Raw genomic sequence first — 13,728 nt, forward strand, 5'->3', positions numbered from 1 at the left:
CAACAACAGCATCCCTTATGTGCATTCCATCCATGCTGTGCCAGTCCATTCCACTCCAGCCTCTGCTGCGATGTTCATAATACACAAGAGTAGTCAGGATCCGGTATAGGAGACGCACTACTCAGTATAACGATTCTGATATTACCCCGCAACATGAACTACGACTACCTTCGAAGTCACTGTTCCATTATCTTTAATGTGACTATTATTGCCACTGTTCATCACACCCCCAACCGGCCCCGTCAGACACCGCCTACCAAGAGTCTGGGTCTGCCGAGGTTTCTTCCTAAAAGGGAGTTTTTCCTCGCCACTGTCGTAACAGCCACTGCTAATGCTTGCTCTTGAGGGAATTACTGTAATTGTTGGGGCTTTGGAAATTATAGAGTGTGGTTTAGACCTACTCTATCTGTAAAGTGTCTTGAGATAACTCTTGTTATGATTTGATACAATAAATAAAATTGAATTAAATTGAATTAGTATGTGAGACACACAGCGACACTGTTGGCAGGTTGACATTGTCTCATGAAGACCAGGCCCACAGATGACCTTATTCCTGCCTCATCCATCTTTCTGTCTGCCTGTCTCAGTGGCACAAGGACCCCAAATGTGGCAGAGGACGACATGGAAACCTGCCACCAACTGTCTCTAATTTCAGCCACTGTCTCTCTAAAAGTGCACAGTAAGCAGGTCTTACCTCTTACAGCCCAGCCAGTCTCTGTTCTCTAAACGGTTTATTCTTTTCACCCATCCCCTACTGTAATTCACACACTCCTTCTGTCATTCTGCTTTTATTCAGTCTCTACAAATGCCATCTAAATCTCTGATTTGTTCCCCCTTTCCTCACGTCTTCTCTGTCAGACATTTTGTTTGGACTGTAGCTCTAATTGTACGGAGTACGGAGCTGAAGAAGGGGATCTGCTGCAGAGGATAAGCAGTTTGTTAATGTGAATGGCCACATGGTGACAGGCATCATCTTATCACCTGCTCTGCTTCAAAAATTAGAATAAGAATTATTAGAATATTTCTATTTTAATCAGGGGTGCAGCCATAAAAACTTAAGAGTCTTGTGTTTGGAAATTATAGTTTGTGTTAACATAATATTGCTTCAATGAAAAGCTGCATGAATAGTTCATATTTAGCTATTCTTGTATTTTGTTTATGTCATTTTAGAAGTGGGAAAAACATTTTTTTTGTTCAGAGAAAAAGTTCATTATTGACCTTGGAAATAGCAGTTTGACAAAAAAATTAATAAAATCGTACTTCCACTAAACGTTTCCAGGGCTTTTCAACTAAACTATCTCCATGACAAGTGAGCAAACTCCATCCACTGATGATGAAGGCCGCAATATGTGTCTGAAAGATCCAACGTTTTTGCAAAATAATTGTTTTTGTTCTTGTTTAGTTGTTAAGTTGTTTTAAGTTTATGGCGCTTGAACTCACGCTCTGTCTCGTGTCTCCCCTAGCCATCATCCATCAACAAATCAAACTGCTTTTATCCTTGATTCTCTTGTTTTCATCTCCCCCCACATCCCTTGAGTACTTAGGCCAATCTGGTCATGAGGTCTGTGTCACACCTGCTGGGGTTTTACGGCAGACCCTCGGTGATGGGGAGAGTCCTCTTAAAGGACAGACCCAGCTTGAGGTCTCCTTTTGTAGGAAACAACAGCTTAATAGTGTTTGGAGAGGAGCTATTCAAACAGCTCTCATTATGCTGTGGGTGGGGGGGGTTTACATTTCAGCAGATGACACGTCCTTCTCGTGGCCAAGGTGACCAGAGGGTGGGGTTGAGAGGGTACTGTAATGACTTTTTAAAGAGCATCTGTAGAGGTTATAAACTTTATTTCCTCTCTCACTTTTCCCAATAGTGTGTAGCCCATTCGCTCTGCTTAGCCTGTTTCCACGCTACATCTGGGTGTGTCTGGGGGTGCGGCAGGGAGGTTTCAGGGATGGGTGATCAATGGGACCCAAGAGGTGAAGTGCAAAAGGGGAATTTCAGCACTCGTTTCAGTTGAACCATGAGTCCCCCGTGGCCGTGAGCCCTGGGATCACTTAAGCGGTGGAACAAGAAACAAGACGGCTTCTGTGTTTTTTTTCACTCAGTAACAGTTGCATAGTTCCCTTAGGAACAGTAAAGATGATTGATGAAGGTTAGTAAACCATCACCTGTCTTACAGGCCAAATACCCACCTGGATTCGCAAAAGATCTTTGAGAATGAACTGTTAAAAAAACTAAACTAAAACAATACAACAGGTGTGTGATGGCATACCTGGCTTCCCTGGGGCCCTGGAAAACCCTGAGAGGAAAAAAAAAAAAAAAAAAGTTCAAATTAAACTCCAGTCAGTCACTTAAAGCATGTTTTACATATTTTATTATGGGAATACTCACTGGTTTCCCATCTAAGCCAAGAGGACCCTGTTGGAGAACAAATAAACAGAAATTACAAAAAGACAAAAGAGAGTGATGCAGAACCATTACATTAATAGTTTGCCATTTTGGGAAACATGATTATTCAGTTTTTTGCTATGAGATAGACGAGGGGATTGATACCACGCTCATGTCTTATGAGCTAGAGCCACGTAACAGTTAGCTTAGCTTATTATTGTGAAAAGGTCTGGCACATAACCCCCATAAAACCAAAACTTATCATGTTTACACTTCAGGACAAATTAAACAAACCAGATATAATGTGTTAAACTTCAGAGGTGCTGAAAGATAGTTTCTTTACCCTCAGACAGCCAGGCTAACTACTCCCCCCTGTCTTTAGGTTAGTTAATGTTCTCCGGTTTCTAACTTCTTATTTAGCTTACAGACATGAGACTGGTATCAACATTCTTATCCAACTCTCAGAAAGAAGGTTTCTGTTTCCAAACGAGTGGCTTCAAAAATGTCTATTGTAAGTCTGCTGTGAATAGAGAACATGATTAAGAAAATATTTATTTTAAATCCACTGACAAAACTATCTTCCCCCTCCAACATATCATAAACTGGCTGTCATTTATTAGTATTGTAATAATGTTTGAGTCTTGACTCCGTATCTCTCAGGAACACAACGTAAGTGATCTTAGTTTAGGAAAAACAGTTAAGTGGATTTGGCAAGACAAACGTGTCAAGGGAGGACAGTAAAAAGCGTGCTTGTAAACGAAAGAGGAACAGCTGCAGTTATTGGATGAAAAAGAAGAACTTTTTATACAAATGCTCTATGTATATCCTGCCCCATTTAACTGTGTGTGTGTGTGTGTGTGCGCGCGTTTGTGTGCACATGTGAAATTCAAATATTAAGATGTTTCCAGGGGGTTTATAATTATGCTAAGATTTAGAGTGTGGTGTCCAACATGATAGGGTGGATTCGGTCCAGCTGTATTCATCTTCCACACAACCCAACATCTACCGTGTCTATGTGCGTTTGTGGTGATGAGATTATCCAGCAGGCAGTTAAGTACGTTTAAAGTCCCTATTCAACCTCACCCAAGTGCTGCAACAGCAGTTGGAGTTGTCCACTTTGTTTACCTCAATAAAAACAGCCGAGCAGTCATTGAACCTCCTCTGCAAAGCAACGCTCGGTTCAAAGGCACAAACCTTTTAAAACCCTATTTAAACATAAAGGAACAGTTGGATCAAACTTTCCAAAAACACTTAAATGTGATGTATGTGGTAAAGGCTAATGTTGACTTCCTCTTTAATGACCGTACTTGAAGTAAAGCTAACAGTTTTCACAGGGTCCCTCGAGTCGTGTGTTGCTCAACCCCTCACAGTGGTGGCTCTGCAGACTGGAAACCATCATTAACAGTCGTCATCTCTGGCCTTGGAGGGCTTCCATACGTTGGGCCTTTCTCTTCATCTCCCTGCTTTACTAGCCCCATGGGCGCTATTCGACCTGAGGTCCTGTAGTGAAAACCTACCACAGTGTTGTTGCTGCTTGCTTTGACGGATGGACAGTGGGCACATAAGGACGGAGGGAAGAGAAGAAGCAGGGAAGAGGGAATGATGCTTTGGAGCTGCTCTCATTAATAGTTCATGTGATCGTTGGCTGCCCCTCTTTAGTCTTGTAATGGGACAGCTATGGCTATAAACTGTCTTCAAAAACGTAAGTGGTAAGTCCGTATAAGAGAGAGTAATAAAAAGTACAGCAAAAAGCCTTTGAGGCTCCCGATGTCTTTTTGATTGAGGGCCTCTTGTGAAATCAGCAGTAGGTGGCTGAGACGGTGGGTGGAACAAATGACTGGGACCAATCTGACGGCAATAATTTCTCCATGACTGTCTCAAGTGAAGAGTACGGATGTAATGCTGGATGCTACGCACAATACAGGACAGGTTGTAGTTTCACCCCTCTATTAAATGCAGCACACTGCGTTTGTCATGTCCGCCATGCAAATGTGAGAATTGGAATGAGCCTACAAATGTCCCAGTGAGTTCTCCCTGCTATCTGTGTCTTTAGATCTATGAATGTGTGTCTGTGTGCATGTACTGTATGCAGTGATATCTCTGCATCTGGAAGTGTTTATCAGAGCCCGGCTCCTTCAAGACTCGTCAGGATGAGTAGACGAGGTGTACATGGTGAGGTCATCAGCTGCTGAACCGGAGGAAAAACAGACTGATTTATGGCTGCTAACAAGCCACACAGAGGCCTGTGAACTGTAGGTAGCTATATAGATGTGTGTGTGTGTGTGTGTGTGTGTGTGTGTGTGTGTGTGTGTGTGTGTGTGTGTGTGTGTGTGTGTGTGTGTGTGTGTGTGTGAGAAGCTTTATTCTCAGCAATAAAACTCTGTATCTAATACCTGGCAGCTGACAGCTTGCATACACCAGTATATAGTATATGCTGTAACCTATATGAGCGTATTTATGTCACTGGTATTTAAAATGGAATAAAAATAAGACCCAGAATTACTATGGAGCAATAATTCAACCAACAATACAGGAGTCCAGGAAGCTCTTCTATGACTGAGATACTTTAAAATATATGAGTCATACTTTAATCAGCAACAGAGACCAAGAGAAACCAAGGGTAAAATGGGCTTTATATGAATGAGAATAACAGTCGGGAAAACAGGAGCCAGGGCAAATTGGATTTTGATGTGTGGCCCTTACATAATATATTATGTGCTTCTCTTTCTGTATAGCTGAATTGTTATACTGTACCTCCAGTGTTGTACAAACCTACAGTGCACTGCAAGGTAGGAAAAAGAGCTGGAATTCAAATAGAAATAGAACAGGCTGAACAAAAAAACATGAGTAAAAACTCTTCATCTCACCACAAAAGGCAAAAATCAGGCCGCAGAATAAAAGGACGGATAAATGACCAGAGAAGAAGAAAAAAACTGGGAGATTAATGTTGAGAAAAAGTGAAAGAAATAGGCCTTAGATTAACACCAAAACCTCAAGGAACTGTGGGGAAAAAGCCTTTTTAGTGTGTGTGTTTTTTGTGTGTGTATTTCTAGTCTACATCGCCATCTTGTCCCGCAGCGTCCCTCGGTAGATAAAAAATGTTCTGACTCAGCATTCCCACCAATTAAATGGCTTTTAAACACATTTCTGGAAAATAACTTGGCCTGCAGGAGGGCATATGTCTGTGTCTATGTTTGTGTGTCTACGTTTGTGTGTGTGTGTGCATGCTTATACATGCATATGTGTGGGTCTTAATCCAAATGAAACAGGGCGAGGGGTGTCTTTGCTTTCTTTATTGTACTCCCTATGGTGCGGACTGGTAATTATCCAGTACGTTGTAATTGTTGAGGATGCTGCGTGAAAACTTGGTGTCTGCACATCAGAGCAGACGTCTCAGCTAGAAGCACACATTAAGCTCAATGAGCTTAATTACGTGACGTCAAAATTAAGGAAGATGGGGAGAATGAGAGGACCGTTTCCACTCCCCTGGTTCTACTTTCCTCCTTTGGTACCATTATATTTTTTCTCCATCGCAAAGATCCACCAACCCTGAATATTTTTCATTCCCTCCTCCTCTCCTGTTACTTTCATGTTGCCAAAGGGACAAAACTCCACTCTGTCAGGGCTACATGAGCATAATTTGAGATACATGACATTTGTTTCTTTAAAAAAAAAAAAAAAAAAAAAAAAGAATAGTGGCTGCATCCACAACCAAAGAGCACAATAAAGCATACCAGAGTGCTGTGTGTTTGGGACAGAAAATTACTGACATGTTGTTGGGTGACTGTCTGGCTTTAATCTGTGCTCAGCGGCCTGGAAGGCTGAACAATGGAAGCCCTGGCCTGTTTCTGCTGAGTGAGAGCCGCAGTCTGTCACAGACTGGCACTTTCGTATAAACATGCTAGTGGCTGGGCATAGGAATGAGAATTAACTGGTGTGTGTTTACCCCTCTGCACTGTTCTGTCAGTCTGCTAGGCTTTGATTGTTTGACAGTGGGAAGGCTCTTTTCTGAAACTCAAACCCCTCGCCTGTGATTTATGAGAGGAAGAAGTGGCAGGGGTTATATGAGGAGAGAAAACAATCATCAGCATGCACAAACACACACTTATCATAATGTTATGCTTCAGATACACACAAGCCGCATGCCATTAACACTGTTTATCACATTAATGTTTCAATGGAAGTGGACTGCTGAGCCTAACCACTGCAAGACATGTGTATGCCACTTGAATGAAGTGCAGCACATGCACGCTCACACACTGGCAAACATGCACACGTGTATGCACATAACTTAATATGGCAATTCTTTAGGGGTGGAAGTAAGTAAAAGTAGCAATACCACAGTGTGAAACTACTGTGTAAAAAAGTAAAAAATCATGCAATCCCAATTTCACTTTTAGGTAAAAGTACTATTAAAAACAAAAGTATTAGAATCCAAATGTACTTATAAAGTATCAAAAGAACTCATCATGCAGAATGGCTCATTTCAGAATCATATATATATTATATAACTGGATTAAAATGATTGATGCAAAAACTTTAATGATGCAGCCAGTAAAGGTAGGACTAATTGCACCCTAATCACTTTACATACTGCTGGATAGCTTGTGAATTTCCCCCAGGGATCAACAAAGTCTCATCTTAACCTTTAATTTTATAATCATACTTTATTTGTTGATTGTATTATGTATTAGTAATCTCAATCTGCAAAGTAACTGGTAACTAAAGTTATGAAACTAATGTAGTGGAGTAAGAAGTGAAGTATTTGCCTCTGAATTGTAGTAGTAGAGTAGAAGTATAGTAGCATAAAATGGAAGTAAGTACAAGTACCTCACAATTGCACACTTGAGTAAATGTTCTTTCTTACTTTCCACCGCTGCGACTGTTCAAACTGTTGGATTATGTGTACAGTCACATTTATTTAATTAAGACTCCTGCCTGCTGAGGGTTAAAGGTTTGAATTGGACAGAGGCGTATTGTAATAAGGGTGAAAGAAGGCAAGAAAATAAATTGCTGGAAGGTAATCTAGCTGTTTGTTTTAACAATGAAAAAATAAAGAAAGAACATTTACAGGCACAACAAACGTTAGCACCGCAGTACTCTCCGGAAACCGACTTGACTCATTTGTGTTGATGTGCATGCCCTCTCCATATGAGCAGGCCATGTGAGAGAAGTTATTAGTGTGAAAACATATCTCTCTCTCTCTCTCACACACACACACACACACACACACACACACACACACACACACACACACACACACACACACACACACACACACACACACACACACACACACACACACACACACACACACACACACACACACACACATCCATACACGCTGACCACTTCCACAGTTCTGGCCTTTGTTACAAAGATCTGCATAAACTATGGGTGGTTGGATGGAGTTCACTCACATCTGCACATATGGACGTAGATACACAAACACTGTTACCCAACAGGAAGAATGGCCCTTTTTAAGCTTCAGTGTTTGAAACTTGATCATCTCTGCTGCTAAATTCAATAATGTGCTGTCCATGTTAATTGCCAGTATCATTAATCTGCTGTTGTTTCACTTTAACTTCATACACGGAGCTTCCTTAGTCATAAGACGCATCATAACAGGAGGCTGCCTCTTACACCTATATAATGACTATAAGGATTGATTTTATTACGTTGACTACGCCGGGAAGGATTACGCAGGTTATCAATCTTTAAAAGAACAGATAACATCATTTAATCAAGCAGATGTTTTAAAGTCAAAAACAGCAACACTACAACGTACCACAACTTTGGAATTTCGAATGAAGACCGTGACAAAGAAGAACAGAGTCACAGGCAAACAAACACGAATGTGCACACACAATTCTCTGTGCGTTCGGTCCACCTGTGTGTAATTAGCAGCAGGCATTTCCCGTCAGGAGGGCCGTGCAGTGCCAGGCAGACTGGGAATCTGACTGGGAGCGAGGCCCCATGGGTAATGAACTTCCCAATATTCCCAGTGAGACAACAACACACAACCAACAAGACGTCGTGGAACACAAACACCGGGGCGACTACGGTGGGCCGGCATGGCAACCAAACAGCTTTTTTTTCACACTGAACAAAGAGCCTGCTCATGCACACCATGCAGACATCCAGTCCTGATGAATCCATCTGCTCACACAACCTAAGCTCTTGAATGATGAGAGTGTATCGGTGTCAAATGACTACACCACAAATCAGCAACAGAGCCATGCGCTGCTTAATCTCAGCAGTGATGGAGAAAGTCAGCAGCCAGATATAGTGGCCACAAGAGGCCGCTATATCTGTGAAAAACACAAGAACTGACTCTCAGTCTTGGTCATGCATCACTGATTGACATCAGTGGTGGAAGAAGTATTCAAATCTGTTACTTAAGTAAAAGTAGCAACACTACAGTGTAAATATACTAAAAGTACTTTTGTAAAAGTGCAAAAGTATTAGCATCAAAATATAGTTAAAGTACTCATCATGCAGAATTTCAGAATGGTATATATTACTGGACTATCATTACCAATGGATTAATGTGTTCATCACTTTAATGTTGCAGCTGGTAAAGATAGGACTCATTTTAATTACTATATATACTGTTGGGTAACTTACCTTTGATAATATATCAGAATTTATTAGTTGATATGTTGCATTAATAATCTAAATCTTCAAAGTAACTGGTAACTAATTAAAAATATATAGTGGCATAAAAAAGTAAAAAGTAACAACAATATTTGCCTCTGAGATGTAGTGGAGTAGAAGTAAAAAGTAGCATAGCAAGTGGAAATACTCCAGTAAAGTACAAGTACCTCAAAATTATACGGTACTTGATTAAATGTACTTCGTTACATTCCACCACTGTGGAGGTCAGTAATCTGCTTTGCATTCAGTAGCCATGGATGTTCACAGATATAGTATTTAAACATGTAGTTAACCCCATTTCAAGGCTGAAGGCCATTACTTGTGAATGAATGTTTCACATTTTTCATGGGCATGGTTTACACTCATGTGGTTTATGTAAACCGACGATATCTTTACAAGATCTGTCTTCATGTTTATTGCTCTTCATGTTTACTCACTTTCACACGTTTGCTAAATATGATTTATGTCACCATTTTCTGCCTCGAGTCAGTAAGTTGTGAAGCTTCAAATTGGCTGTGGGAAATAAAAGACTTTCGTCTCATCTCACCACTCGGAGCAGTCTATGTCTGTGTGTGTTTAAATATGACTGTCTTTGTATTTGAGTCACTTCTCAGTCATGGGGCAGGATGCATCATCGCTGAAGATTAAATGTTGAAGGTAGCATGAAGAGGCAACATGCGACGATTAGAGTAAATGTAATTTTTTCAAAAAGAGCAGAGAGGAAAAAAATGAAAAAGGCCTAATGAAGCCGCGGGAGAAAAAAGAAGGAAGGAAAATAGAGACGTGATTGGGTAAATTGAAGAGTGACAGGATAAATAACAAATCAAATTTACCGGGTATCCATCCCGTCCAGCCTTGCCCTGGTGAGGTTAGAGATTAAAGCATGAAGCATTGAGACAGGTTAGAACAGAAACAAACAGCTGCAGGTACACTTTATTCTAAGGAAGTATTAAATGGTACACAGGATATTCGTACAAAGACTTTTTGAATGAACTAAATTACTCTATATGGAGTTTACATTTACATTGAGTGAATGTTTAATCATACAGTATGTTTATGTTTACACTCCAACTTTTGACTCCCAGTTAAACAATTTATGGCCCACATATGATCTTTTTTGGCAGCTGTTTACATCTGCTTTTCAAACTTCAACGATCTCCTCCTGCATAAAATAATTAAAAAGCAAACAAAAATGCCATTGACATTGTTTTTAGCTTGATTTTTGACGGCTTGCAGCCAATGTACCTGACTCAGACAAATTGTTCTGACAGATTTTTACTTTGTGGAGCAGCAGGTGACGCCGCATTACAACACCTTCCCTTCGACTTTATGGGCTGGAGGCTAGACTTTGTGTGTGTTCAGGAAAAGAAGTTATGAGTCGTTTCATGCACACTTATGTAAATTGGCTGCACAGACAATTTTCTCCAATAAAACCATTTCCTGGATTTTTCGCTGTCCGATGTTTCCGGAACAGCGTTATGATGTGTTTCAGAGTGTACAAGGTGCACCTCTGCATATATGATCTGGGCCACATGTGGGCAAAATATTTCAATCAAAAAAATATAATCAGAAAAGGGACACTCTTCCTAGGCAGATCACATCATTTAATTTGAATTCAAATCTATTTCAAAACTGAAGGCAGCAGCAGTCTCCAGTTAGTACATGTCTTTATGTGTTTGTTTTATCTGCTTTGTGTGTGTGTGTGTGTGTGTGTGTGTGTGTGTGTGTGTGAGTGAGTGAGTGAGTGAGTGAGTGAGTGAGTGAGTGAGTGAGTGAGTGAGTGAGTGAGTGAGTGAGTGAGTGAGGAGGAGTGAGAGAGAGAGAGAGAGAGAGAGAGAGAGAGAGAGAGAGAGAGAGAGAGAGAGTTAGCAGGAGTTATAGTCCCACAGCGGAGAATAACTCGCTGCTAATAAGTCACACACACATACACACACACACACACACACACACACACCTCCCTAAGTGGTCCATTTATTGCCGCGCTCTGTGGATGGACATGTGTGAGTGAGTCTGTGACAGTTTGTCTGTCTGTGTGTTCTGTGAGAGAAAACTATAGTTTGTATAGAGCAGAATACTATGTATACTTGTGTGTGTGTGTGTGTGTGTGTGTGTGTGTACACTGTACTGTAACAGCTCTTCAATAATGATTTTAATACTACCTGTATGAGATGGAATTGTACTTACAGGCGGTCCTGCAACAGAAAAAGAGATATCAGGCATTAGAAAATAAATTCTATACATCTGACACATGAAGCACAGCACGTGTAAGTTAAGGTAACCTCTGGTTTGTACAGCAATCAATTCCTTGGAACAATGGTGCGCGACAGAAAAACTGTGCATGCAATGCGGTTTGTTAAATGATGACTGTAATTAACCACCTAACTATGGTACAGAATAAGCTCATTAGAGCTGCTGCCAATGGAGTTTGTGGTGAACCTGTTATGATAAACAGACTTCTGGATAATGGGGCATGTTATGCATTAGAATATGAAGTCATGTCAAGACTCTGTTGCCTAAGAAGATATGGGTGTATGAGATGGAGGACAAACAGACAATGAAAAGGTTGGGGTTGTGCGTCCCTTTAAAGTATAAAAAAAAAAAGATATCTCTGAGATTTTTCCAGGGCAGTCTTTCAGATCTGATTGAAATGCTCTGATGTTGAGCCTCAGCAGAAAAAAAAATACATTCAGCTTTTCTTACTTAGCCTAACCAAAAACAACAGTAATGATCAAAAGACTCATTTCTCGTTCTTTGTGGTCTTAATAGAATATTCTTGTAAAAAACATTCTCTTAAAAGTCTATAGCCGAGGGCACTAATAAACCACCCAAACCCCTACAAAGTAAATATATATTTTGCCATTAAAAGATTCTATATTAGTGATTGTTTCATATGTATATGATCTAAATTTAAAACCAATCATAATGCTGATTTATGTGATTGTTAACACAATTACAGTCAATGGCACGATTTGGAGCTACGCCACCACTGCAGTCCTGGTACCACACAGCTCATCAGCATGGATGCAACACTAAACATTTACAGAAACTCAGCAAGATTGAAAACAGACTTCTGGGGAGAAGTGGGTTATTTGTGGTGTTTTGTTACTATTTAAACATAAAAAGTCCTACTAACATGACCAGAATCTATGTTAGCCTGTTTGATTCAAGGGAAAGAGCATTTTTTTGGGTAAGAGTAGAAAGAGGGATACAAAAAATGAAGCTGGTTGGGGCAAGAAGGTGACAGGGAAAGAAGAAGAAGAGGCCTTGTGATATATGAGGCATGGAGACCAAGTCAATCAAATTTAGCTGTGTCTAGACGCCGGGACAAGGACCTTCTGGGCCAGACAGTCAGGTAAACAAACGCACACTGGTTAGGGAGCCACAGTAAGACCAGCTTCAAGCATTGAACTTGAGACAAGTGTAAGTGCGAGTGTAAGTGTAAGTGTGTGAGTCTGTGTGTGTGTGTGTGTGTGTGTGTGTGTGTGTGTGTGTGTGTGTGTGTGTGTGTGTGTGAGTGAGTGAGTGAGTGTGTGTGGACACTAATAAGAAAGAAAGAGACAGGGAATGAGAGAGAGGTAAACAGAAGAGAAAAGAAAAAAAAGTGAAAGAGCAAACAGAAAGAACTACTCCGTCTGCACTCTTTCCTGTTATTCAGGTTTGTGTTTCCGCTTCTTCTCTCCACTCTCATTTGTTTTTCTGCGAGAATGGGGAAAACCTCTTCTGGTCTTGTAAAAAGTTGTCCCGGAGTCATCAGCTGCAGCATGGCGCAACAGCCTCTCCGCACTATATATCCCAGGCTGCAATGTGAGGACGCAACAACAAGAGAGACAACCTAAACAGAACTACACTGCCCTTTTAAGATACAGACCATCCTACAACAAACAGCGAGCAGCCAACGAGTGGCCCATCTTGGGAGAAACTTTAATATATATATTTATTAATTATAATTTTTTTTAAAGATTATTTTTTGGGGCATTTGTTTTAGAAATGTTTTAAAAAAGCAGCTTGCAAGAAACTATTTCAAATAAACTGTCCTGCTTTAAAAGGGTGAGATCACTTCAGAAAGGAAGATGTAGAACAATAAATGTTACTGGTGAGCTTTAACTTCTCAGTCAACATCTCGACCGGAACAGATGTCATCTACTAAATATCCACAACAATGAATCACAACCAGACTGGGAGTTTTCCCACCTGACACACATCCTGCAGAGCAACTTCAGTACTGCAGGTTTGGATAAAATCATCTAAAGTGCTGCACCACAATTTGGTGGAGTCAACACTTAATAAAAACTCTTTAAAATCAGGGTGACTCAAACTCCGAACATCCGATCTATCGGTCACGACAACCTTTTCTGTAACAACAGTTATGTCTCTGCACTGTTTTGGTTCCTCGATGAGTGTTTTGCGGTCTGGGTGGAAAGAAAAAGCAACACAATAATGGCGGGTACTGATATTGGCAAGGGGAGAATCTCATTAGGCCTGTACTACTGCAGCTGCTACCGCTCAGCGAGAACGACTGACATCTGGGCAAAGTTAGTGCAACCACATGGCCGAGGTTAGCGCTATGTCGGCGCAAATAGGGAGGGACAGGGAGACGGGCCAACTGCAGCCCATCATGCAACGGCCTGACTCGTGGGTCACTGCTATTTTACCAGCCCTCAAACTTATCCAGTCACCCAGGAAAAGAG

At 40.9% G+C, this 13,728-nt stretch overlaps 1 protein-coding gene across 12 annotated transcripts in view; it reads right to left on the reverse strand.

Annotated features, from left to right (window-relative positions):
* col23a1a (collagen type XXIII alpha 1 chain a) overlaps positions 1 to 13,728 on the reverse strand; it is a 123,419-nt gene that overhangs the window by 20,117 nt on the left and 89,574 nt on the right. For 10 of the 12 annotated variants that reach the window (XM_039814194.1, XM_039814193.1, XM_039814199.1 and 7 more), the window contains exons 4-7: positions 11,225 to 11,232; positions 9,874 to 9,900; positions 2,387 to 2,413; positions 2,268 to 2,294 (exon numbers count right to left, since the gene is read on the reverse strand). In XM_039814194.1, the coding sequence (XP_039670128.1) occupies positions 2,268 to 2,294; positions 2,387 to 2,413; positions 9,874 to 9,900; positions 11,225 to 11,232 (89 nt within the window). The remainder of the gene's footprint in view (positions 1 to 2,267; positions 2,295 to 2,386; positions 2,414 to 9,873; positions 9,901 to 11,224; positions 11,233 to 13,728) is intronic. The other 2 variants (XM_039814196.1, XM_039814197.1) reach the window with 1 other exon arrangement.

The sequence above is a fragment of the Perca fluviatilis genome, chromosome 10 (assembly GCF_010015445.1).
Source record: "Perca fluviatilis chromosome 10, GENO_Pfluv_1.0, whole genome shotgun sequence".
NCBI classification, from domain to species: Eukaryota; Metazoa; Chordata; class Actinopteri; order Perciformes; family Percidae; genus Perca; species Perca fluviatilis.